Below are 25,304 nucleotides of genomic sequence, written 5' to 3'. Positions count from 1 at the left end.
AACCCTAAATCAGACATTTCCCTGCAGCCGCTGTGGCCGGACCTGCCTGTCCCATATTGGTCTTGTCAGCCACCAGCGAGCCTGCAGCAAACGTGGACTATTGCACCCTTCTTAAATCTTCGTTCGCGAAGCCAAGCCGAGAGAGAGAGAGAGAGAGAGAGCAGGGGGTTGGACTAGATGACCCTGGAAGTCCCTTCCAACTCTAGGATTCTATTAGGAAGAACTTCCTGACCGTTAGAGCAGCTCCTCAGTGGAACAGGCTTCCTTGGGAGGTGGTGGACTCTCCTTCCTTGGAGGTTTTTCAACAGAGGCTAGATGGCCCTTTGACAGCAATGAAGATCCTGTGAATTTAGGGGGAGGTATTCGTGAGTTTCCTGCATTGTGCAGGGGGTTGGACTAGATGACCCTGGAGGTCCCTGCCAACTCTATGATTCTATGATTTGTATTTGTTACACCTCACCTAGAGTACTTTCTTTTATCTATTCTAACCCAATTGCTCAGGAATTTCAGGAAGTGCCCATGAGTTCTTGTAGTGACAGGAGCAAGCGATTTTGCCCATCTTCGCGGATTCTAGTCCCAGAAACACAGGATGGGGCTGCTGGACTCAGCTGAACTTACACTTCAGCCAGGAGCTTCCGCTTTTTCAGTTCACTCTTGTCTTTCTCCTCCAGACTGTCGGCCTCCCCCTTCTGCACCCGAATGAGTTTTTCCCTCACCACGTCCTGCACGCTCTCCACCTAGAGAAGGAAAAGCGAAGATCCTTCAGGACAGCATCTGGACGCCACATGGGAACCACCACCCAGATGCTCTCACAGTGCCTTTTCCTACGCATTTTACCGGCTTTAGAACGCAGCAGGCCTTGGGGATAAGAGTGAAAGCAGAGAACCCAAGACAGAAAAGGCACTCACCGCTCGGAAGACGCGAGGTCCTTCCTCGGCGCTCTTGTCAAGCTGGATCCACTTGTTGGACATTGCTTTGCTGAACCCAACCTTTCCGCATGGCAGGTTCTGCAAAGAAACCACCGCAAGGTATGCAATCAAACACCACTCTACAGGAGTAACAGTCCAAGAAGGAAAAAGGGAGGAACTTCAACCAAGTTTGACAGCAAATGCAAAAGCTGGAATCAAGGATTCAGATGACTGTAGATTTATACCCCATCCTTCCCTCTGGCTCAGTCTCAGAGCAGCTTACAATCTCTCTTGCCTTCCTTCCTTGCAACAGACACCCTGTGAGGTGGGCAGGGCTGAGAGAGCTCTGACAGAAGCTGCCCTTTCAAGGACAGCTATGGCTGGCTCAAGGTGATTCCAGCAGCTGCAAGTGGAGGAGTGGGGAATCAAACCCGGTTCTCCCAGATAAGAGAGCTATGGCTGACCCAAGGCCATTCCAGCAGCTGCAAGTGGAGGAGTGGGGAATCCAACCCGGGTCTCCCAAATAAGAGAGCTCTGGCTGACCCAAGGCCATGCCAGCAGGTGCAAGTGGAGGAGTGGGGAATCAAACCCCATTCTCCCAGATAAGAGAGCTCTGGCTGACCCAAGGCCATTCCAGTAGCTGCAAGTGGAGGAGTGGGGAATCCAACCCGGTTCTCCCAGATAAGAGAGCTCTGGCTGACCCAAGGCCATTCCAGCAGCTGCAAGTGGAGGAGTGGGGAATCAAACCCGGTTCTCCCGGATAAGTATCCGCACACTTCATTACTACACCAAACTGGATAACACATAAAGCTGCCTTCTACTAAATCATCGGTCCACTGAGGTCATTATTATCTCCTCAGGCTGGCAGCAGCTCCCAAGGTCTCAGGCAGAAGTCTTTCATGTCACCTACTGTCAGGTGCTTTCTTTTTTGGGTAAATCAATTTTATTATTTTTGCAATATATTGAAAAATATACCTCTATCAAACACCAAAAATAGTCAGCCAATAAATTACAAAATTTCCGCCCCCCCCCACCTCTAATTCATGACCTCCACCGGCATTTATTTTATTTATTTGATTTATAACCCGCCCTACCCCACCGAAGCGGGCTCAGGGCTTATGAAACAATCTAAAGGTAAAATTTACAATTATAGAATCTGCACTAAAAATTAACACTATCTTAACTCAAGGATAATTATTATAATTTGTCCTCTACTGTCATGTGCTTTGAACTGGAAATGCCGGGGATTGAACTGTAGACCTTCTGAATGCCAAGCAGAGGCTCTGCCACTGAGCCAGGGTCTCAGGTCAAGGTTTTTCCCATCACCTCCTGCCTGGTCCTTTTAACTGGAGATGCCGGAGATTGAAACTGGGACCTTCTGAATGCCAAGCAGAGGCTCTGCCAATGAGCCAGGGTCTCAGGTCAAGGTCTTTCCCATCACCTCCTGCCTGGTCCTTTTAACTGGAGATGCCGGGGATTGAACTTGGGATCTCCTGCATGCCAAGCAGAAGCTCTGCCACTGAGCCAGGGTCTCAGGTCAAGGTTTTTCCCATCACCTCCTGCCTGGTCCTTTGAACTGGAGATGCTGGAGATTGAAACTGGGACCTTCTGCATGCCAAGCAGAGGCTCTGCCACTGAGCCAGGGTCTCAGGTCAAGGTGTTTCCCATCACCTCCTGCCTGGTCCTTCTAACTGGAGATGCCGGGGATTGAACCTGGGACCTTCTGCATGCCAAGCAGAGGCTCTGCCACTGAGCCAGAGTCTCAGGCCAAGGTCTTTTCCATCACCTCCTGCCTGGTCCTTTTGACTGGAGATGCTGGGGATTGAACCTGGGACCTTCTGCATGCCAAGCAGAGGCTCTGCCACTGAGCCAGGGTCCCAGGTTAAGGTCTTTCCCATCACCTCCTGCCTGGTCCTTTGAACTGGAGATGCTGCGGATTGAACCTGGGACCTTCGGAATGCCAAGCAGGGGCTCTGCCACTGAGCCAGAGTCTCAGGCCAAGATCTTTTCCATCACCTCCTGCCTGGTCCTTTTGACTGGAGATGCTGGGGATTGAACCTGGGACCTTCTGCATGCCAAGCAGAGGCTCTGCCACTGAGCCAGGGTCCCAGGTCAAGGTCTTTCCCATTACCTCCTGCCTGGTCCTTTGAACTGGAGATGCCGGAGATTGAACCTGGGACTTTCTGCATGCCAAGCAGGGGCTCTGCCACTAAGCCACAGCCCCTCCGCATTCCAGGAGCAGAAGCACAGTGCTTCAGGTCAGTGAGAGGGGAGAGTATGTTTTACCATCAGCTCGCTCTGGACCAAACCCTCAAGGGGGATGCTGTTGAAGACCCGGACTTCATGGCTCCCTTCTCGGACAACTTCCTCGCCTTCAGGCGTCAGTTCCCACTTCTTGGATGTCCGCTGTTCAGCCTCGATCACCTAATGAGAGAATATTTACGAGAACAGAAAATGCTTTAAGGAGAGGATGGGAGGGAGGTCGCTTGGCAGAGAGAACATCTCAAAGAGAATTGGATAACCAGCAGTCCCATTCACAAGAACCCAAGTAACTTAGAAGTGCATCTATTTTTACTGTTCACCTGACACACCCATCCGCTACTGATTTAATTTCAGAACCAATGGATTGAAATTCAATCAAAAGAGTTTCCGGCTCAGCATTAGGAAGAACTGCCTGACTGTTCGAGCGGTTCCTCAGTGGAACAGGCTTCCTCCTCAGGAGATGGTGGGCTCTCCTTCCTTGGAGGTTTCTCAACAGAGGCTAGAGGGCCATCTGACAGCAATGAAGATCCTGTGAATTTAGGGGGAGGCATTTGTGAGTTTAGAGCAGTTCCTCAGTGGAACAGGCTTCCTCCTTGGGAGGTGGTGGGTTCTCCTTCCTTGGAGGTTTCTCAACAGAGGCTAGAGGGCCATCTGACAGCGATGAAGATCCTGTGAATTTAGGGGGAGGCGTTTGTGAGTTTAGAGCGGTTCCTCAGTGGAACAGGCTTCCTCCTTGGGAGATGGTGGGCTCTTCTTCCTTGGAGGTTTTTCAACAGAGGCTGGATGGCCATCTGACAGCGATGAAGATCCTGTGAATTTAGGGGGAGGTGTTTGTGAGTTTTCTGCATTGTGCAGGGGGTTGGACTAGATGACCCTAAATGTCCCTTCCAACTCTATGATTCCTTGGTGTAGACAAGAGGCTCCTGCCCCATCCCTCCCTATCCCATTTACCTCCTGGGCCAGTGCTCGCTGCCATGTTATATTTATGCCCAGACTGGCCCACTTCAGGCAGGAACTCACATCCCCGATTGGTTCACTCAAAACATTCTTTGTGTGCAGTCAACAAGAATATTCCAACTTTCTGTGTTTCGAACGCCCCCCCCCCACACACATTGTAACATTTAAATACACTACAGATGCAAAAAAATCTACAAAGTGCTCAGACCTTTGGTCTACCAAGGTCAATAATGTCTGCTCAAACCGGCAGACTCCACTGTTCCGGATGGAGGCATTTGGCATCACCAACTACCTGATCTTTTAAGCCGGTGATACCAAGAATTAAATCCAAGAATTGTGCTCTAACCCAGGGGTGGCTAATGGTAGCTCTCCAGATGTTTTTGCCTACAACTCCCATTAGCCCCACCCATTGGCCATGCTGGCTGGAGGTGATGGGAGTTGTAGGCAAAAAAAACATCTGGAGAGCAACCGTTGGCCACCCCTACTCTATCCTAAACCCTTAAACAAGCTACCTTATACTGAGTCACAGAATCATAGAGTTGGAAGGGACATCCAGGGTCATCTAGTCCAACCCCCTGCACAATGCAGGAAACTCACAAACACTTTCCCCTAAAGTCAGCCCACTCATCTATCAAGATCAGTGCTGGCTACTTTGATTGGAAGTGGGCCTCCGGGGTCTCAGGGTCTGAGGTGTTTCCCATCACTTACTACCTGATTCTTTTAACTGGAAATGCGAGGATTAAACACCCCGAAATGCCAAACAGTTGCACCTCCGATGAACTGCAGCCTCTCCCGTGTATTCTCACCTGCAGTTGGAAATCGTCGATTTCAGACACAGGCAGCGTTCCCTCTAAGCTGAGTCAGTGTGAGCTACCTCACCGTTTTTTAGCTTCCGGTTCTCACATTTTTGTCTTAGCTCAAGAGGGGTAGCCCCAGAACAAACTAATCTATGCAGCAGTAGCTCACAAAGTAGAATTTTGGCTCACAGGAGCACTGGACACAGGTTTGGTTCTTTCCTGAAAAACAGAACTGTACATGGGTACATAAGGATCCTTTGAATGCAGCCAAATACCAAGGATCTCCCTTCCATTGTCTTTACGCGGCACTCTCGTACACAAGGTGCCCTGCCTGCCAATGCTCTCTGGCCCCACACACAGAGCACCGAGACAGGGTTCAGAAGAGAAGAGTCCAGTGGGGCACCTTTAAGATCAACAAAGTTTTATTCAAGGCATGATCTTTCGTGTGCACACACACTTCTTCAGATCCACGCAAATGGAAGAAAATCATTCAAGCGTTAAGACCCAGGCTGAACAGCAAATCAGCATGTAACATGATGATGTGTAAGACGGGGTGGCCAAACTGTGGCTTGGAGCCACACGTAGCTCTTTTGCACGTATTGTGTGGCTCTTGAAGCCCCTGCTGGACCAACTGGCTGGCTCGGAGAGGGCATTTCTCTCTTTAAATCACTTCTCCAAGCCAAGCCAGCCAGCAGCTTGAAGAATGCTTTTAAAGTTGCTTTTTTCACTTCTCCCTTTCTCCTCTCACCTATTTTCCTTCCCTTGACGTTCATGTCATGTGTCTCTCAAATACTTGACACTTATTATGTCCAGCTCTTACATTAAGTGAATTTGGCCACCCCTGTTTTAAGATAAGTGGGCTGCCAATTCCCAAGTGGGGTCAGGGGATCCTCCGATTGGAGGCCCCCCTGCTTCACGGTCATCAGAAAGCGGGGACGGGGAGGGAAATGTCTGCTGGACACTCCATTATTCCCTATGGAGACGGATTCCCATAGGGTATAATGGAGAACTGATCGACAGGTATCTGAGGCTTTGGGGGCCTGTTTTTTTGAGATAGAAGCAACAACTGTTCTGCATAGCATCCAGTGCCTCTCCCCAAAATACCCTCCAAGTTTCAAAACAACTGGACCGGGGGGGGGGGTCCAATTCTATGACCCCAAAAGAAGGTCATTGCAAAGGAAGGAAGGCATTTAAAAGGTATGCAGTCCCTTTTAAATCTGCTGCCCAGAACTCCCTTTGGAGTTCAGTGATGTTTGTCACACCCTTGCTCCTGGCTCCACCCCAATGTCTCCTGGCTCCACCCCCAAAGTCCCCAGATATTTCTTGAATTGGACTTGGCAACCCTATGTGGAGACAAAACATGAATAGCAAGTTAAGAGTACAGAGTCAACAGTTCTTTGAACTTCATTAAGGGGGGACAGCAAAGAAGCAATAAGATAGAGCCAAGCGGGCAGCCGTGTTGGTCTGAAGTAGCAGAACAAAACAGGAGTCAAGTTGCACCTTTAAGCCCAAGGAAGCAATAAGCATGTCAAAACAGATGAATGTTAAGAGAGACCTTCACAACTGTGGAAAGTCAGAGGAGCTGCAAGCGGTCAAGCAGTCAGAGCTGGGCTAAAGGCAGGCAGACCCAGTAGAACCCCCTCCCCAAGTTCTCTGAGCACCCTCGGGCCCATCCTTCAGCCTGGCCTCCCTCGCAGGGTTGTCGTCCGGGCAGAAAAGAGCATCACGTGCTCCGCCCCAAGCGGGATCCCAAAGCGGCTAAGGCTACTGCCCGCCGCCCCGTTGGCTGAGCGAGCGATCAATCCAGCCGAGCCAGCCAATCCGGGACGCGGACTAGGCGTGACCCCGCCCAGGGGGCGTGGCCCGTGCTCACCTCCCCCAGCGCCTGCAGGCTCTTCACCGCCCCGACCAGCACTTGGTGGTCCAGGCCCAGCGCCGCGGCCGCCTCCAGGCTGCACAGGCCCGCTTCGGCCGAGGCTCCCGCCAGATCCAGCCGCTGCAAGAGCAGCTCGGCCGCCGAGCCGGAGTCCGCTGTCTCCGTCGCCATGGTGGGCGACATCTTCCCGGCTGCCTCGGACAGGAGCTTCCGGTGCTGGCGCCGAAACGGAAGTGACGTCTAGCGACGCGCCTGCGACATGACCAGCCTTCTCCCTCCGCTCACAGGTATCCTCGCCCACAGGAAGTGCCGTCGTCCTTCAGACTTCCGGGTTGGAGGTCAGTCAAAGAGGTGTAGGCTGAAATGCTCTCTAGATAGAGCTCCGGACTCCAGTGGAAGGTGCGGGGACCGCCATGTGCGGGGCGAAGTGCGTGGAAAGAGAAAGGGTGGGCCAAGGAGGCAATGAGGCGCCCTGGCTTGTCTCAGGCTTCACCCTGCGGAATCTAGCTGCGGTTTCCCAGGGTTGCCAACCTCTAGGTAGGCCCTGGAGATCTCCCGGAATTGCAACTGTTCTGTAAATGACAAAAATCGGTTCCTTTCCAGAAAATGTTTGTTTTGGAGCAGGGGTGGCCAAACTGTGGCTCAGGAGCCACATGTGGCTCTTTCATGCATATTGTGTGGCTCTCGAAGCCCCCACTGCCCCATCAGCCAGGCTGGAGAAGGCATTTGTTTCTTTAAATCACTCCTGGAGAATACATTTAAAGTTAAAGTTGCTTTCTTTCCCCTTTCTTCCCCTCCCTCAGTCTATTTGCCTTGCCTGCTTGCTTCCTTCCTGTCTTGTGGCTCTCAAACATGTGATATTAAGCAAGTTTGGCCACCCCTGTTTTGGAGGTTGGGGTGTGTGGTATTCAAGGCTTTGTTCAGCAGGGGGTGTGGCCTAATAAGGGCTTTTTCTACCAAAAAAATATGCCTGGTGCCATTGTACCATACAAATGAAGGAACCTTAGACTGAACCAGACCTTTTTGATCCCTTCCTGAGGCTCTCCAGGGTCTGTTGTGGTGTTTTAAGGGAGAGGGTTCAATGTGGCCAAGTGCAAAGTAATGCACATTGGGGCCAAGTATCCCAGCTGCAAATACAAGTTGATGGGGTGTGAACTGGCAGAGACAGACCAAGAGAGAGATCTTGGGGTCATGGTAGATAACTCACTGAAAATGTCAAGGCAGTGTGCGCTTGCAATAAAAAAGGCCAACGCCATGCTGGGAATTATTAGGAAGGGAATTGAAAAGAAATCAGCCAGTATCATAATGCCCCTGTATTAGGGTTGCCAAGTCCAATTCAAGAAATATCTGGGGACTTTGGGGGTGGAGCCAAGGTCAAGGCTGTGACAAGCATAATTGAACTCCAAAGGGAGTTCTGGCCATCACATTTAAAGGGACGACACACCTTTTCAATGCCTTCCTTCCATAGGAAATAATGAAGGATAGAGGCACCTTCTTTTGGGGCTCATAAAATTGGACCCCCCGGTCCAATCTTTTTGAAACTTGGGGGGGTATTTTGGGGAGAGGCACTAGATGCTATACAGAAAATTTGGTGCCTCTACCCCCAAAAACAGCCCCCCCAGAGCCCCAGATACCCGTGGATCCATTATTTCCTATGGGAATAAATCTCCATAGGGAATAACAGAGTTCCCAGCAGACATTTCCCTCCCCTCCCCCGCTTTCTGATGACCCTGAAGCGGGGGGAGGGCCTCCAAACCAGGGGATCCCCTGCCCCCACCTGGGGATTGGCAACCCTACCCTGTATAAATCGATGGTGCGGTCTCATTTGGAGTACTGTGTGCAATTCTGGTCACTGCACCTCAAAAAGGATATTATAGCATTGGGAAAAGTCCAGAAAAGGGCAACTAGAATGATTAAAGATTTGGAACACTTTCCCTATGAAGAAAGGTTAAAACGCTTGGGGCTCTTGAGCTTGGAGAAACATCGACTGTGGGGTGACATGATAGAGGTTTACAAGATTATGCATGGGATGGAGAAAGTAGAGAAAGAAGTATTTTTCTCCTTTTCTCACTATACAAGAACTCGTGGGCATTCAATGAAATTGCTGAGCAGTCAGGTTAAAATGGATAAAAGGAAGTACTTAAGAACATAAGAGAAGCCATGTTGGATCAGGCCAATGGCCCGTCCAGTCCAACACTCTGTATCACACAGTGGCCAAAATTTTCATATATATATATATATATATATATATACACACACACACACACACACACACACACACACACACTGTGGCTAATAGCCACTGATGGACCTCTGCTCCATATTTTTATCTAACCCCCTCTTGAAGCTGGCTATGCTTGTAGCCGTCACCACCTCCTGTGGCAGTACTTCTTCACCCAAAGGGTGATTAACATGTGGAATTCACTGCCACAGGAGGTGGCAGCGGCTACAAGCATAGCCAGCTTCAAGAGGTCCATCAGTGTATATATGTATATGTGTGTAAATATATATATATATACACACACACACACATATATTGGCCACTGTGTGACACAGAGTGTTGGACTGGATGGGCCATTGGCATCACTGCCCCAGACATAAGAGAAGCTATGCTGGATCAGGTCAATGGCCCCTCCAGCCCAACATTCTATGTCACACAGTGTCCAAAAAACCCCAGGTACCATCAGAAGGTCCATCAGTGGGGCCAGGACACTAGAAGCCCTCCCACTGTGCCCCCCCCCCCCCCAAGAATACAGAGCATCACGCTGTGGCTAAGAGCCACTGATGGACCTCTGATCCATATGCTTATCCAATCCTCTCTTGAAGCTGTCTATGCTTGTAGCCGCTGCCACCTCCTGTGGCGGTGAATTCCACGTTAATCACCCTTTGGGTGAAGAAATACTTCCTTTTATCCGTTCTAACCCGACTGCTCAGCAATTTAATCGACTGCCCATGAGTTCTTGTATTGTGAGAAAGGGAGAAAAGCACTTCTTCCTCTACTTTCTCCATCCCATGCATAATCTTGTCAACCTCTCTCATGTCACCCGCAGTCGACGTTTCTCCAAGCTAAAGAGCCCCAAGAGTTTTAACCTTTCTTCATAGGGAAAGTATTCCAACCCTTTAATCATTCCAATTGCCCTTATCTGCACTTTTTCCAGTGCTAAAATATCTTTTTGGAGGTGCGGTGGCCAGAATTGTACACAGTTTTCCAAATTTTCATTTCTGTAATAGTATGCTCAGGTTCCCCCACTAGCATGTGGTGACCAATGTTCCCTCTTAAGCTGCAGAGACCTGTGAGCAAAAATTCCACTTTGTGAGCTACTGGCATTAAAGCTGTGAGCTCCTGCATAAATGAGTGTGCTCTGGGGTCATCCTTCCTGAGCTAAGACAAAAACATGTGAGCTGGAGGCTCAAAATCTGTGAGCAAGCTCACGCTGACTCAGCTTAGAGGGAACACTGGTTGTGACTGTTGTCCATGTACAGACCAACAAGTTTGTCTGATCAGGTTTGTGCTAGTCATTGCTGTGTTCATAGAGCAGCATGTGGACAGCGGGTGGAGGAAGACCCTCTCTGCAACTATTTCACGCCAGTCATCACTTTATGCATTCTGTCTTTTCCCAAGATGGAGATTTCTCAAGACTTGCCTATCAAAGCTTTTGGGTTGTGTAACCCTACGGGAGGGGGTAGAGAAAGCCTGCCACTTTCACCTCTTGCATTGGGGAAGTGTGGGAGAAGGGAGGGCTCCATGGCCCCTACCCCTAGCAATTGCACTGTTAAGTCTTTCCTGCTTCTGCCTGTCTTCTGTGGCACGCCTCCATGGAGCAAAGATATCTCTTTTCAAACAACTTTACCTGTGTTTATGTTGGAGATGGCACAGGTGAAATGCATGTAACCTGCATGCCAAGCAGAGGCTCTGCCACTGAGCCAGGGTCTCAGGTCAAGGTCTTTCCCATCCCCTCCTGCCTGGTCCTTTCAACTGGAGATGCCGGGGACTGAACCTGGGACCTTCTGCATGCCAAGCAGAGGCTCTGCCAATGAGCCAGGGTCTTAGGTCAAGGTCTTTCCCATCCCCTCCTGCCTGGTCCTTTGAACTGGAGATGCCGGGGACTGAACCTGGGGCCTTCTGCATGCCAAGCAGAGGCTCTGCCACTGAGCCAGGGTCTCAGGTCAAGGTCTTTCCCATCCCCTCCTGCCTGGTCCTTTCAACTGGAGATGCCGGGGACTGAACCTGGGACCTTCTGCATGCCAAGCAGAGGCTCTGCCAATGAGCCAGGGTCTTAGGTCAAGGTCTTTCCCATCCCCTCCTGCCTGGTCCTTTTAACTGGAGATGCCGGGGACTGAACCTGGGACCTTCTGCATGCCAAGCAGAGGCTCTGCCACTGAGCCAGGTCTCAGGTCTCACCTCCTGCCTGGTCCTTTTACCTGGAGATGCTGGGGATTGAACCTGGGACCTTCTGCATGCCAAGCAGAGGCTCTGCCACTGAGCCAATTCCTCCCCAAACACAAAAAACCACCTTCTACTGAAACGTGCCTTTTTGGTCCTACCCAGATCAGTCTTGTCTGCTCAGCCTGACAGCCGCTCTCTCCAGGGTCTCAGGTCAAGGTCTTTCCCATCACCTCCTGCCTGGTCTTTTTAACTGGAGATGCCGGGGACTGAACCTGGGACCTTCTGCATGCCAAGCAGAGGCTCTGCCACTGACCCAATTCCTCCCCAAACACACAAAAACACCTTCTACTGAAACATGCCTTTTTGGTCCTACCCAGATCAGTCTTGTCTGCTCAGACTGACAGCTGCTCACTCCAGGGTCTCAGGTCAAGGTCTTTCCCATCCCCTCCTGCCTGGTCCTTCTAACTGGAGATGCCGGGGACTGAACTTGGGACTTTCTGCATGCCAAGCAGAGGCTCTGCCACTGAGCCACCAGGGCCACTCTCCTTTGCCTGTGATTTCACCAAGAAATGCTGTAACACCCAAGCAAAGGGAATGACGTGGAGCTTGCTCAGTGGGCCTATTCTGGAGCCTGCTCATTCCTCTGTGTGTGTGTGTAAGCTTTAAAAGCCTTGAGGCGATCAGTTCCTCTTGCTTCCAAGAGACGCTCAGCTGTGCCGCTTGGCTGGCACCTGTGAAAATCGCAAAACTGCTCCTCTGTCTGTAGAAAAGAGCAAAAGCACCTTTTATGTAGAGGTCTGTGGTGTATGTGATTTGTGCAGTTCCACCTGAGTTCCTGCCTGATTCATTGGAGTCAGTAAGGCGAAGCTTAGGGATTTAGGAACAGTGGGCAGTACGATCCAGATCCTTGCTGCCCTGCTCCAATCACAAGCCCCCTACTGCTTTGAATGGCCCAATGGCACGCTAGCGGCGGAACCCAGAGTTGTATAAAGTTGGCTCTGCTGGCCCCAGGTCTCAGTCTTGTTCTTGCCTATAATGAAGCGAACTGTTATCACTCCTCAGTGCCTTGTTCCTGCATTGAGCCCACTGTTTTATAGGGTCATTTTGTAGAGAAAGAGGTGCTGGAGCTCATTAGCACAACTCCTTTGCATATGCCACATACCCCCCCTGACATCACCAGAAGGTGGACTAAATGATACCAGCTCAGCATCTACCTTAAAATGCTTCTGGAGTTATAATGGTCATACTCAAACCTTACTCCCATCGTACTTTTAAAAATACTTTCTCCTCTGTGGTCCCAGTGGCATGAGGAAGATTTTCCATCTCTCTGCTTTATAGGTTTTGGTTATTCTCCGAATCTCGTGGGAAAAATATTAGAAAGTTTGTCAAATCTCAGAGTTGAGCAAAACTCTCACAGGGGGTTTGAACAATGGAGCCCAGAAGCAAGTATTGCGGAAGGGGGTGGGATGTCAGAAAGGAAAAGCACAATAAGATTTAGAGGCACCAGAGTTCCACTCCTGTGAGTTCCTGCCCAAAACAAGGCTTGCTTTTAAGCCTAACCAGATTTATGGCAGGCAGGGTAGCAGCTTCCAGGAAAAGAGCCCCGTGGCGCAGAGCGGTAAAGCTGCAGTACTGCAGTCTGAGCTCTCTGCTCACGATCTGAGTTCGATCCCGGCGGAAGCTGGGTTTTCAGGTAGCTGGCTCCAGGTTGACTCGGCCTTCCATCCTTCCGAGGGCGGTCAAATGAGTCCCCAGCTTGCTGGGGGGATTTGCAGATGACTGGGGAAGCCAATGGCAAACCACCCCGTAAAAAGTCTGCTGTGAAAACGTTGTGAAAGCAGCGTCACCCCAGAGTTGGAAAAAACTGGTGCTTGCACAGGGGACTACCTTGACCTTTTTAGGAGCTTCCGGGAGTCGCTGCTCACAAAGAAGAAGGGAGAGGTTACTGACGGAAGGGCAGCTCCTCTCCTGACACAAATGGTGTTTGCTTTTCAGTTGCTCCTCAAGTTCTTTTCTGGTTCTACAGACAGACTTAACATGGCTGCACGACTTGGTCGGCTCCCTGGTCCTTAGTCTGGAGCAGTGCCAACACAAAGACTGGACTAATAAGTGCAGAGATAGATAAATATCCTGGGCACCTGAGGAAATGGTTTCCAAAAGGGAACTGGGTGCTGGTGGTGGTGGTGGTGTATGCATCCTGAAGTCAGAGCCAGATAGGGTTGCCAGCCTCCAGGTAGTTGACTGGAGAAAGCCCCAGAAGGGTTCTGTGATGACCAGCCTCACCATGAGAAAACGACTAGAAAACAATTAGAAATATTTATAAATCCTGTCAACTGTGACTTGGTCCTTTGCAAAAATGGTGGAATCTTGCCACGCTCGGACAATTGGTGAAAAACTAGTTAAAGCTTATAGTGAAAAGAGGGAAGATGAAAGTACTACCTTGTCGCTGTGTTTCAAGACTACTACATACAAGATATATTGAAGGTATTTTGGACACCGCACCTCAAAAAGGATATTATAGCATTGGAGAAAGTCCAGAGAAGGGCAACTAGAATGATTAAAGGGCTGGAGCACTTTCCCTATGAAGAAAGGTTGAAACGCTTGGGACTGTTTAGCTTGGAGAAACGTCGACTGCGGGGTGACATGATAGAGGTTTACAAGATAATGCATGGGATGGAGAAAGTAGAGAAAGAAGTACTTTTCTCCCTTTCTCACAGTACAAGAACTCGTGGGCATTTGATGAAATTGCTGAGCAGTCAGGTTAAAACGGATAAAAGGAAGTACTTCTTCACCCAAAGGGTGATAAACATGTGGAATTCACTGCCACAGGAGGTGGTGGCGGCCACAAGCATAGCCACCTTCAAGAGGGGTTTAGATAAAAATATGGAGCACAGGTCCATCAGTGGCTATTAGCCACAGTGTATGTGTGTATATAAAATTTTTTGCCACTGTGTGACACAGACTGTTGGACTTGATGGGCCGTTGGCCTGATCCAACATGGCTTCTGTTATGTTCTTATGACACACTGAAGGTCTTATCATTATTTATTTATTTTTGATTTATATCCCGCCCTTCCCACCAGGTGGCTCAGGGCGGCTTTCCTCAGGAATCATCATGGGTTTTCCTCAGGAATGAGACCGAGGATTCCTTTGGATTCCGTTGGACTGAGGATTCCTTTGAAGTGGAAGGACTTTTTTGGAAACACTTCAGGACTGAATCTTTAACTTACTCTTTTATGTCCTTCTGTTGCACTTAATATGGGTGTTTTGTATGTCAGGATATGATAACTGAAATGTTTTGTATGTGAATAGGATTTATAAATATTTCTAATTGGGGCTTTCTGCAGTCTCTCTCTGCTGTGATTCTCGGTTTGTTTTGCACAGCCTCCAGGGGGGGCCTGGGGATCTCCCGCTAATACAACCGATCTCCAGCTGGCAGAGATCAGCTCCCCTGGAGAAAAGGGCTGCTTTGGAGGGCGGACTCTAGGGCAGGGGTGGCCAACGGTAGCTCTCCAGAAGTTTTTTGCCTACAACTCCCATCAGCCCCAGCCAGCATGGCCAATGACTGGGGCTGATGGGAGTTGTAGGCAAAAAAAAAACATCTGTAGAACTACCATTGGCCACCCCTGCTCCAGGGCATTGGGCTCTGCTGAGGCTCCTCCCCTCCCCAAACTCCGCCCTTTCCTGGGTCCACCCCCAAAGTCTCCAGGGATTTCCCAACACAGACCTGGTAACCCTAGAGCCAAATCAGGGTTGGGGGAGATAAACTCCCATCGCCTTCTGGGTTCGCCCGATGGCCAGTGTGCCTTGAACCAAGAACCAGCATGTCCTGGAGCAGAATACGTCCTCAGTTGTGGGAGAGCGAAGGTTACGGGACTTTGGAAGAACACAGCCTATTCCTGTACAGATGGTGCCTTCCTTGCACACAAGGAAATCTTTCCAGTTTGCTTCCCAGAATCCAATGGCAGAAACGACCGGAGGGTTCCTGTAATGCAACAGCCACATGACTGTAAATGGGTGGCCTTTGGGTATCATTCCCGAGGACTGGGCATACTTGTGCAGCAGGCTGTTCCCTCCGGCTCATGCACCCACGTGTCCCCGTCTGTCTGTGTTGAGGTGGGGAGAACAGCAAGACCAGCGTGCTCTGGGCCGAGCCTGGCTGGCTGTGCGCTCGACCCATGCGGGGCAGGACGTCTCGCAGGCCATCAGGGTGGTGGAGCAGAGCCAGCGGGAACGGCGACCTCTGCACACTGCAAAAGAGCCTGGGGGAATGCCTAGTGGCTTCTGTGTTCGTTCTTTTGGAAGGTTTCTGTGCTGCCTCTCCCCAGAGACCTGCATGAGGTGGATGGCAGAGAGAAACAGGACAGTAAAAGCATCGTGAAAAAGCAACACCGCCTGAGCTATAGGTAGGGTTGCCAGGTCCAACTGCAGAAATCTCTGGGGACTTTGGGGGTGGCGGCAGGAGCAAGGGTGTGACAATCATGATCGAACTCCAAAGGGAGTTCTAGCCATCACATTTAAAAGGACTGCGCACCTTTTAAATGCCTTGCCTCCATTGGAAATAATGAAGGATGCAGGGGTACCTTCTTTGGGGGCTCATAGAATTGGACCTCTTGGTCCAATCTTTTTGAAACTTGGAGGGTTTTTTCAGGAGAGGCACTGGATGCTATGCTGAAAATTTGGTGCCTCTACCTCAAAATACAGTCCCCCCAGAGCCCCAGATACCCGCGGATCAATTCTTCATTATACCCTATGGAAATTGGTCTCTGTAGGGAATAATGAAGTGTGCAGCAGGTATCCCCCCCCCAACCCAGCTTTCTGATGACCTTGAAATGAGGGGAGGGCCTCCAAACTGGGGGATCCCCTGCCTCCCCCAATCAGTATTCTGGAAAGGCTGCTGATGCGGCAGATGGGCCCCGCTAATGATCCTAGCTTTCATACTGTTGTCACAACCTGCCCTCCAGCAGAGCAGCTCGATCCATTCTTGGTGTGGGTGTACAAATGTGGTCTGTTGCCTGCCACAACAAGACAATTGACCAGCAGCAAGTCACTCTTACAGCCCCGTGGCGCAGAGTGGTAAAGCTGCAGTACTGCAGTCGGAGCCCTTTGCTCACGACCTGAGTTCAATCCCAGCGGAAGCTGGTTCAGGTAGCCGGCTTAGGTTGACTCAGCCTTCTCTCCTTCCGTGGTCGGTGAAATGAGTCCCCAGCTTACTGGGGGGAAAGCGTAGATGACTGGGGAAGGCAGTGGCAAACCACCCCGTAAAAAGTCTGCCGTGAAAATGTTGTGAAAGCAACGTCACCCCTGAGTCGAAAACGACTGGTGCTTGCACAGTGGACTGCCTTGACCTTTTAAGTCACTCTTGGATTTCATAAGAAAAGCTGAGCGCAGAAGAATAGATGTTTTTGAGCTGTGGTGCTAGAGAAGAATGGACTGCAAGAAGATCCTATCGGTCAGTCCTAAGGGAAATCCACCCAGACTGTTCCCTGGAAGGTCAGATGCTGAAGCTCAAATCCTTTGGCCACCCAATGAGAAGGGAGCCCTCCCTGGAGAAGACCCTGATGCTGGGAAAGACAGAAGGCAAAAGAAGAAGGGGGCAGCAAAAGAGGAAATGGCTGGACAGCGTTACTGATGTAACAAACATGAATTTGAGCAGTCTTCGGAGGATGGTGGAAGACAGGAGGGCCTGGCGAGACTTGGTCCAGGGGGTCGCAAAGAGTTGGACTCGACTGTGCGACTGAACAACAACAACATCAAAGGGAGCTTTGACTCCTGGAAGCTCCTACTCCCTGCCCCCCCCCCAAAAAAAACCTGGTTGGTTTCTCAGGTGCTCCTTGGACTCACACGTAGTTCTTCCCCTGCAGACCAGCCCAGGTCTCCCCCCAAAAAAGCTATGTTGATCTCTTTAAAGAGTTTGTGCATTTAAAAACCAGTCTTCCGGGGCAGCTCCTCCCATTCTTTTGGGTCCAAGTCCTACATCCAGCTGTGGTTGCCAAACTGCAGGTTGCACCTGGAGATCTCTATTACAATTGAGAGCCAGTTTGGTGTAGTGCTTGAGGGCACAGGCTCTTATCTGGGAGAATTGGGTTTGATTCCCCACTCCTCCACTTGCACCTGCTGATGTGACTTTGGGTCAGCCACAAGTTCTCTCGAGGCTGTTCTGCTCAGGAGCAATTTCTGTCAGAGCTCCCTCACCCCCACCCACCTCACAGGTGTTTCTATTGTGGGGAGGGGAAGGGAAAGGAGATTGTAAACTGCTCTGAGACTGAGATTCAGAGTATAGGGCATGGTATTAATCTAGTATCATCATCATCTGGGTAGGCATGGGGGGGATCACTTGTTACTTCCCTTGGGAAGGGCATAGAATCCCAGAACTTTGGAAGGAACCTCTAGGGTCATCTAGTCCAGCCCCCTGCACAATGCAGGAAACTCACAAGCACCTCCCCCTAAATTCACAGGCTCTTCATTGCTGTCAGATGGCCATCTAGCCTCTGTTGAGAAACCTCCAAGGAAGGAGAGCCCACCACCTCCCGAGGAGGAAGCCTCTTCCACTGAGGAACTGCTCTAAACTCACAAACACCTCCCCCTAAATCCACAGGATCTTCATTGCTGTCAGGTGGCCATCTAGCCTCTGCTTCAAAAGCCCCAATGAAGGAGAGCCCACCACCTCCTGAAGAATCATAGAACCAAAGAGTTGGAAGGACCACTAGGGTCATCTAGTCCAACCCCTTGCACAATGCAGGAAACTCACAAATACCTCCCCCTAAATTCACAGGATCCTCATTGCTGTCAGATGGCCATCTAGCCTCTGTTTAAAAACGTCCAAGGAAGGGGAGCCCACCACCTCCCAAGGAGGAAGCCTGTTCCACTGAGGAACTGCTCTAATGGTCAGGAATCATAGACTCCTAGAGTTGGAAGGAACCTCTAGGGTCATCTAGTCCAGCCCCCTGCACAATGCAGGAAACTCACAAACCCCTCCCCCTAAATTCACAGGATCTTCATTGCATCCAACTGACTTCCACTCATTGCTGTCAGGTTTGTGTAGCTTTGCAACATGCTTTTGAAGAACATGATTTCAAATACTACTTCAAAACCGCTAGGTCGAATGTGGTAGCCGGATTGGTAATTGGGGCTGGCCAGATCATACGGACAGTTTAGCAACAATTCTCTGTCATTTTGTTCCCTAACTTGGTTGAATGTTTAAAGAGCTGGTCTTGTTCAGTGGAGAGAGTGTCGCAGCAGCACCCTATTTCTTCCTCCCACGACCAGATCTCACCCTGCCTGCAACAGCACAGACAAATTCATTTAAATTTTACTTCCTTTCTGTTCCACTTCTCTCCGCAACAGTACCCAAGGTGGATTAGAAACCAAAATGAAAAATGAACAATAACATAAATCACAACACTGTCGACTGCTACTAACAACGCCAATGGGTAGCAAAGCTTTGTTAAAGCCATCAAGGCATGAGCCCCCCCACTGGGCATCGGTCTGGAGCAGCAGAGGCAAGAAATAGAAAGGGGGGGGGGAACCTGTAACCTTCTCTCTTTGCTCCCCCCCACTCCATGTCAGCCTGAAGCCAGAAAAGGGCAACTAGAATGATTAAAGGTTTGGGACACTTTCCCTATGAAGAAAGGTTGAAATGCTTGGGGCTCTTTAGCTTGGAGAAGCGTCGACTGCGGGGTTACATGATAGAGGTTTACAAGATTATGTATGGGATGGAGAAAGTAGAGAAAGAAGTCCTTTTCTCCCTTTCTCACAATACAAGAACTCGTGGGCATTCAATGAAATTGCTGAGCAGTCGGGTTAGAAAGGATAAAAGGAAGTCGTTCTTCATCCAAAGGGTGATTAACATGTGGAATTCACTGCCACAGGAGGTGGTGGTGGCTACAGGCAGGCCTCAGATTCAGTGGGAGCTCACAGGGGCACAGCTCTTGAACCTTTCTGAGAGTTCCACCTCCTCCTGAGAGTTCTACCTCCTTGTCCATTGAATAGTATGTGCAGCTGCATAACAATCCCTGGATGAGCTCCACCACCTATTTTTCTACAAAACAACCCCTGGCTACAGGCATAGACAGCTTCAAGAGGGGAATGGATAAGCATCTGGAGCAGAGGTCCATCAGTGACTTTTAGCCACAGTGTATTGTTGGAGCTATCTGGGGCAGTGATGCTCTGTATTCTTGGTGTTTGGGGGGGCACAGTGGGTGGGCTTCTAGTGTCTTCACTCAACTGGTGGACCTTCTGACGGCACCTGGGTTTTTTGCCCACTGTGTGACACAGAGTGTTGGACTGGATGGGCCATTGGCCTGATCCAACATGGCTTCTCTTATGTTCTTCTGTGACAGAGTGTTGGACTGGATGGGCCATTGGCCTGATCCAACAGGGCTTCTCTTATGTGACACAGAGTGTTGGACTGGAGGGGCCATTGGCCTGATCCAACAGGGCTTCTCTTATGTTCTTCTGTGACACAGAGTGTTGCACTGGAGGGGCCGTTGGCCTGATCCAACATGGCTTCTCTTATGTTCTTCTGAGACACAGAATGTTGGACTGGATGGGCCATTCCTTGACAATGGAGGCCCAGATAGCAGCCACTGCCAAATCCGCCTTTTCCATCTCAGGAGGGCGAGGCAGTTGGCCCCCTTCCTGGAGCGTGGCGACCTGGCAACAGTGATCCATGCAACGGTCACCTCAAGGTTGGACTACTGTAATGCCTTCTACATGGGGCTGCCCCTGTACCGAACTCTGAAACTGCAGCTAGTGCAGAATGCAGCAGGCAGGCTGCTAGTGGGACTACCTCGGTGGGAACATGTGCAGCCTAGGCTGCGGGAACTGAACTGGCTGCCAATTGTGTACCGAGTTCGTTACAAGGTGCTGGTTATTACCTTTAAAGCCCTATATGGCTGAGAACCTGCCTACCTAAGGGACCGTCTCTCTCCATATGTTCCTCAGAGAGCACTGAGATGTAGTTCACAAAACCTTCAGAAAAACCCTGGGCCAGGGGAGGCCAAGCTAAAAACAACAAGGGAGCAGGCCTTTTCGATAATGGCTCCCCAGTGGTGGAACCAGCTGCCAGAAGAGGTGCACGCCCTGCGGGATCTTAACCAGTTCCGTAGGGTTTGTAAAACCGCCCTCTTCCAACTTGCCTTCTAAGGTGGAATCTTGGCAATGATACCCGGCCATTTTTATATATGTACTGAAACTGTAGCACCATTAATTTATATCGGTTTTAAATTATTTATGTAACTTAAATTTACGAATTTGTATTTAACTGTATTTTATTGTATTAATTGTTATATCATGGTATATGTATCATGTCTTGTAAGCCGCCCTGAGCCTGCCTTGGCGGGGAGGGAGGGATATAAATAAAAAATTATTATTATTATTTATTATTATCCAACATGGCTTCTCTTGTGTTCTTTGGGTTTGATTGGCAGTTTTTGCTGCTTTGCTCTCGCTTGCTGTCTTTTGGATTATAGGGTTGTTTTAGGTCTTTTCATAGGATCCCCCCCCCCCCAATCTGTTTCTATTTGGTCGTGTTCAGTCGTCTTTGGATATTTTAAAAAATAAATTTCAACTTTAATATTAGAGCAATATGAACAACGTGTGGTAACTGTTTGCCTTCCTTTAATAACTTACCTAACGGATCAGAAGATTGTACCTGGCAACTTATTTTATTAAAAAAAAACTGATTTATTTTTTATTCTTTTCTTTGGATTTTAAGGAGTCAAAATATACCAACGCAAAATGAAAGGGGTTCTTTTACACAGCAGTGGAAAGTATGAGCCCCACTCCTCAAAGTCCTCGTCTGGGTATCCTCTTCCACACAGCTGTTGCCTTCTGGGGGGTGGGGCTGCTCGGGAGGTCTTTAATAGCACTGCAGAAAGGCAGGGGCGGAAGAGGGGGGAGTATGGCAGGTGCAGGTTGTCACGCAGGTGGGAGAGACAAGCAGCACCTGCTGAAACCTCCATTTCTGCACAACTCTGAGAGGGACAAAAATCTGTATCTAATTTTGTACTGGGCAGCAGGAAGAAGAAGAAGAAAAAGAAGAGGAAGAAGAACATAAGAGAAGCCATGTTGGATCAGGCCAATGGCCCATGTAGTCCAACACTCTGTGTCACACAGTGGCCAGAAAAACCCTCAAGTGCCATCAGGAGGTTCACAAGTGGGTCTAGAAGCCCTTCGACTTTGCCCCCGCCCCAAGCACCAAGAATACAAAGCATCACTGCCCCAGACAGTTCCAACAATATGCTGTCACTAATAGCCACTGATGGACCTCTGCTCCATATTTTTATCCAATCCCCTCTTGAAGCTGGCTATGCTTGTAGCTGCCACTACCTCCTGTGGCATTGACTTTGTGGAGTAGAATAGCATGTATGAATGAACAGTGTCCTATTTATGAGTCCCTAGCTCATTCGCCTGACGAAGCTTGCGTGAAACGGCTTTTTACCGCCAGCAATCCGTTGTCAGAACAGGTGGGGACACCAGAGATCATCTATGAACATCCACGAGAACTTTTAGAAGGGAGTGGCTCTCCGCTGCAAAGACTGTACACCTTGTGTGATGTGAAAGACTATGTATGAAGAGTTTTGAGCTACTCCCCAAGTACAGGGGTTTCAGTTTTCGAGTCAATGTCTTTGCAAATATTGAGCTGTTCGTTGTTCACCCTCTTCTTCTTCCTCCCCTGCCCAGCCCCACCTTCCTCCTGGGCATTCAGTAGCCAGGCATGCCGTTGTCCATTGTTCTCTTCTGCTAGGGCCATAGCAGCCATTGCAGTGTCCACCTCCTTGCATTGATCAGAGCAGGACGTTGACCAGAGCAGGGTCCTTTGCTGGTATTTTGCCCTCCAGCGCCCTGAAACTGGAGCAGCCCCCATTTCCACACAGCCATGGAAGGCTCGTTCGGTTTAGGGACTGTGGGCTGTGCTACTGTATCTAGGTCACCCTGTCTGCTGCTGCAAGAGAAATGAAAGCAGGTTTTGGCTAAACATGAGGAAGAACTTCCTGACCGTTAGAGCGGCTCCTCAGTGCAACAGGCTTCCTCCTCAGGAGGTGGTGGGCTCTCCTTCCCTGGAGGTTATTCAACAGAGGCTGGATGGCCCTCTGACAGCCATGCAGATCCTGTGAATTTAGGGGGAGGGATTTGTGAGTTTAAAGCGGTTCTTCAGTGGAACAGGCTTCCTCCTCGGGAGGTGGTGGGCTCTCCTTCCTTGGAGGTTTTCCGACTGAGGCTAGATGGCCATCTGACAGCAATGAGGATCCTGTGAATTTAGTGGGAGGGATTTGTGAGTTTAGAGCGATTCCTCAGTGGAACAGGCTTCCTCCTTGGGAGGTGGTGGGCTCTCCTTCCCTGGAGGTTATTCAACAGAGGCTGGATGGCCCTCTGACAGCCATGCAGATCCTGTGAATTTAGGGGGAGGGGTTTGTGAGGTTAGAGCGGTTCCTCAGTGGGACAGGCTTCCTCCTTGGGAGGTGGTGGGCTCTCCTTCCTTGGAGGTTTTTCAACAGAGGCTAGATGGCCATCTGACAGCAATGAGGATCCTGTGAATTTAGGGGTAGGTGTTTGTGAGTTTCCTGCATTGTGCAGGGGGGTGGACTAGATGACCCTGGAGGTCCCTTCGAACTCTAGGATTCTATTAGGAAGAACTTCCTGACCATGAGAGCGGTTCCTCAATGGTACAGGCTTCCTCCTTGGGAGGTTTTGAAACAGGCTGGATGGCCATCTGACAGCAAGGCTGATTCTGTGAATTAGGCAGACCTTGAGAGGGAGGGCGGGAAGGGTTGCATCAGTGCTTAGTTCTTGTGGCCTTTTCTTACACTCCGAGGGAAATGCTGATTGCCACTTCGGGATCAGGCAGCCATTTTTCTGAAGGCGAATTTGGCCAGAGATCCTGGACGGTTTTTATTTGGCCATTTTCTGGGCATGGAGCAAGAGTCACTGAGGGACATTTGTGAGTTTCCTGCATTGTGCAGGGGGTTGGACTAGATGACCCTGGAGATTCCTTCCAGCTCGGTGATTCCAAGTAGGATCCTACCGTGCAGCTTTCAGCATCGTATAATACATCACGTTAATAGTTATGCTTTGTGCCGCTTCTGTTTTCAGATTTCTGAACGGTTCCCGATTTCCACAATCAAAATCCTGTCATGTTGTTTATTGGTTGTCCTGCCCCGTCAATGGTATCGACTTGCTCTGGGTCATCCCCCTGAAGCGCCAGGGAGAAATGCGAACTGCGTGTAACCGAAGTAAATAAGTAAATAGATCCCAGAAGACAGCCGCGTTGGTCTGAAGCAATAGAACAAAGCAGTAGACGAGTGTACCTTTAACGCCAACTCAATTTTACTTAGAATGTCAGCTCTTAAGCAGGCTTCATCCGCATACGAAAGCTTACATTCTAAATAAAACTGAGTTGCTCTTAAAGGTGCAACTTGTCTATTGCTTCGTAAATAAGAGAAGCGGTGCCGCAGGGAGTGGATTCTTTGGCTGCACTGCAAACTGCTGGGGACGCAGTCGTTCTTAGGCTTCCTTTCCCTTTGCTTTGGAGGCAAAATTACCCCCAGGATGTGGAACTGCAGTTGCCAAGCTCCAGGTGCTGCCTGGAAATCAACTGGAATTACAGTTGATCTCCAAACAATACAGATAAAGAGGCTCTTATTTCTAGCAGGAGAGCCTCTGCATATTAGGCCACCCCCCCCCCCCCGATGTAGCCAATCCTCCAGGAGCTTACAGGGCTTTTAGTACAGGGCCTCCTGTAAGCTCCAGGAGGATTGGCTACATCAGGGGGCGTGGCCTAATATGCAAAGGAGCTCCTGCTCCTGCTTTGGAGGGTTGACTTTGTGGCATTAGATCCGTCTGAGGTTCCTCCCCTCCACAAACAAAAAGGAAGTCCTTCTTCACCCAAAGGGTGAATAACACGTGGAACTCATTCCCACAGGAGGTGGTGGCAGCTGTAAGTATAACCAGCTTCAAGAGGGGATTGGATCAACATCTGGAGCAGAGGTCCATCAGTGGCTATTAGCCACAGGGAATTGTTGGAATTTTCTGTCTGGGGCAGGGATACTCTGTATTCTTGGTGCTGAGGGGGCACATTGGGAGGGCTTCTAGTGTCCTGGCCCCACTGCTGGACCTCCAGGAGGCACCTGGGGGTTTTGGCCACTGTGTGACACAGAGTGTTGGACTGGATGGGCCAATGGGCCTGATCCAACATGGCTTCTCTTATGTTCTTATGTGACACAGAGTGTTGGACTGGATGGGCCATTGGCCTGATCCAACATAGCTTCTCTTATGTTCTTACGTGTGACACAGTGTTGGACTGGATGGGCCATTGGCCTGATCCAACATGGCTTCTCTTATGTTCTTATGTGATACAGAGTGTTGGATTGGATGGGTCACTGGCCTGATCCAACAGGGCTTCTCTTATGTTCTTATGTGACACAGAGTGTTGGACTGGATGGGTCACTGGCCTGATGCAACATGGCTTCTCTTATGTTCTTATGTGACACAGAGTGTTGGACTGGATGGGCCATTGGCCTGATCCAACATGACTTCTCTTATGTTCTTATGTGACACAGAGTGTTGGACTGGATGGGTCACTGGCCTGATGCAACATGGCTTCTCTTATGTTCTTATGTGACACAGAGTGTTGGACTGGACGGGCCATTGGCCTGATCCAACATGGCTTCTCTTATGTTCTTATGTGACACAGAGTGTTGGACTGGACGGGCCATTGGCCTGATCCAACAGGGCTTCTCTTATGTTCTTATGTGACACAGAGTGTTGGACTGGACGGGCCATTGGCCTGATCCAACAGGGCTTCTCTTATGTTCTTATGTGACACAGAGTGTTGGACTGGATGGGTCACTGGCCTGATGCAACATGGGCTTCTCTTATGTTCTTATGTGACACAGAGTGTTGGACTGGATGGGTCACTGGCCTGATGCAACATGGCTTCTCTTATGTTCTTCTGTGACACAGAGTGTTGGACTGGATGGGCCACTGGCCTGATCCAACATGGCTTCTCTTATGTTCTTATGTGACACAGAGTGTTGGACTGGATGGGCCCATTGGCCTGATCCAACATAGCTTCTCTTATGTTCTTACGTGTGACACAGTGTTGGACTGGATGGG

General features: G+C 49.9%; 1 protein-coding gene across 1 annotated transcript in view; it reads right to left on the bottom strand.

Moving 5' to 3' along the window:
- LOC132565774 (phenylalanine--tRNA ligase alpha subunit-like) overlaps nucleotides 1-7,033 on the bottom strand; it is a 31,935-nt gene extending 24,902 nt beyond the window's left edge. Inside the window, exons 1-4 of the mRNA XM_060230502.1 lie at nucleotides 6,798-7,033; nucleotides 3,195-3,332; nucleotides 909-1,007; nucleotides 619-737 (exon numbers count right to left, since the gene is read on the bottom strand). Coding sequence (XP_060086485.1) covers nucleotides 619-737; nucleotides 909-1,007; nucleotides 3,195-3,332; nucleotides 6,798-6,983 — 542 coding nt within the window. The 5' untranslated portion in view covers nucleotides 6,984-7,033. The remainder of the gene's footprint in view (nucleotides 1-618; nucleotides 738-908; nucleotides 1,008-3,194; nucleotides 3,333-6,797) is intronic.
- Nucleotides 7,034-25,304: the final 18,271 nt, after the last annotated feature.

This window comes from Heteronotia binoei, unplaced genomic scaffold (genome assembly GCF_032191835.1).
Source record: "Heteronotia binoei isolate CCM8104 ecotype False Entrance Well unplaced genomic scaffold, APGP_CSIRO_Hbin_v1 ptg001653l, whole genome shotgun sequence".
Lineage (NCBI taxonomy): Eukaryota > Metazoa > Chordata > Lepidosauria > Squamata > Gekkonidae > Heteronotia > Heteronotia binoei.
This window is presented reverse-complemented; position numbering and strand designations above follow the sequence as displayed.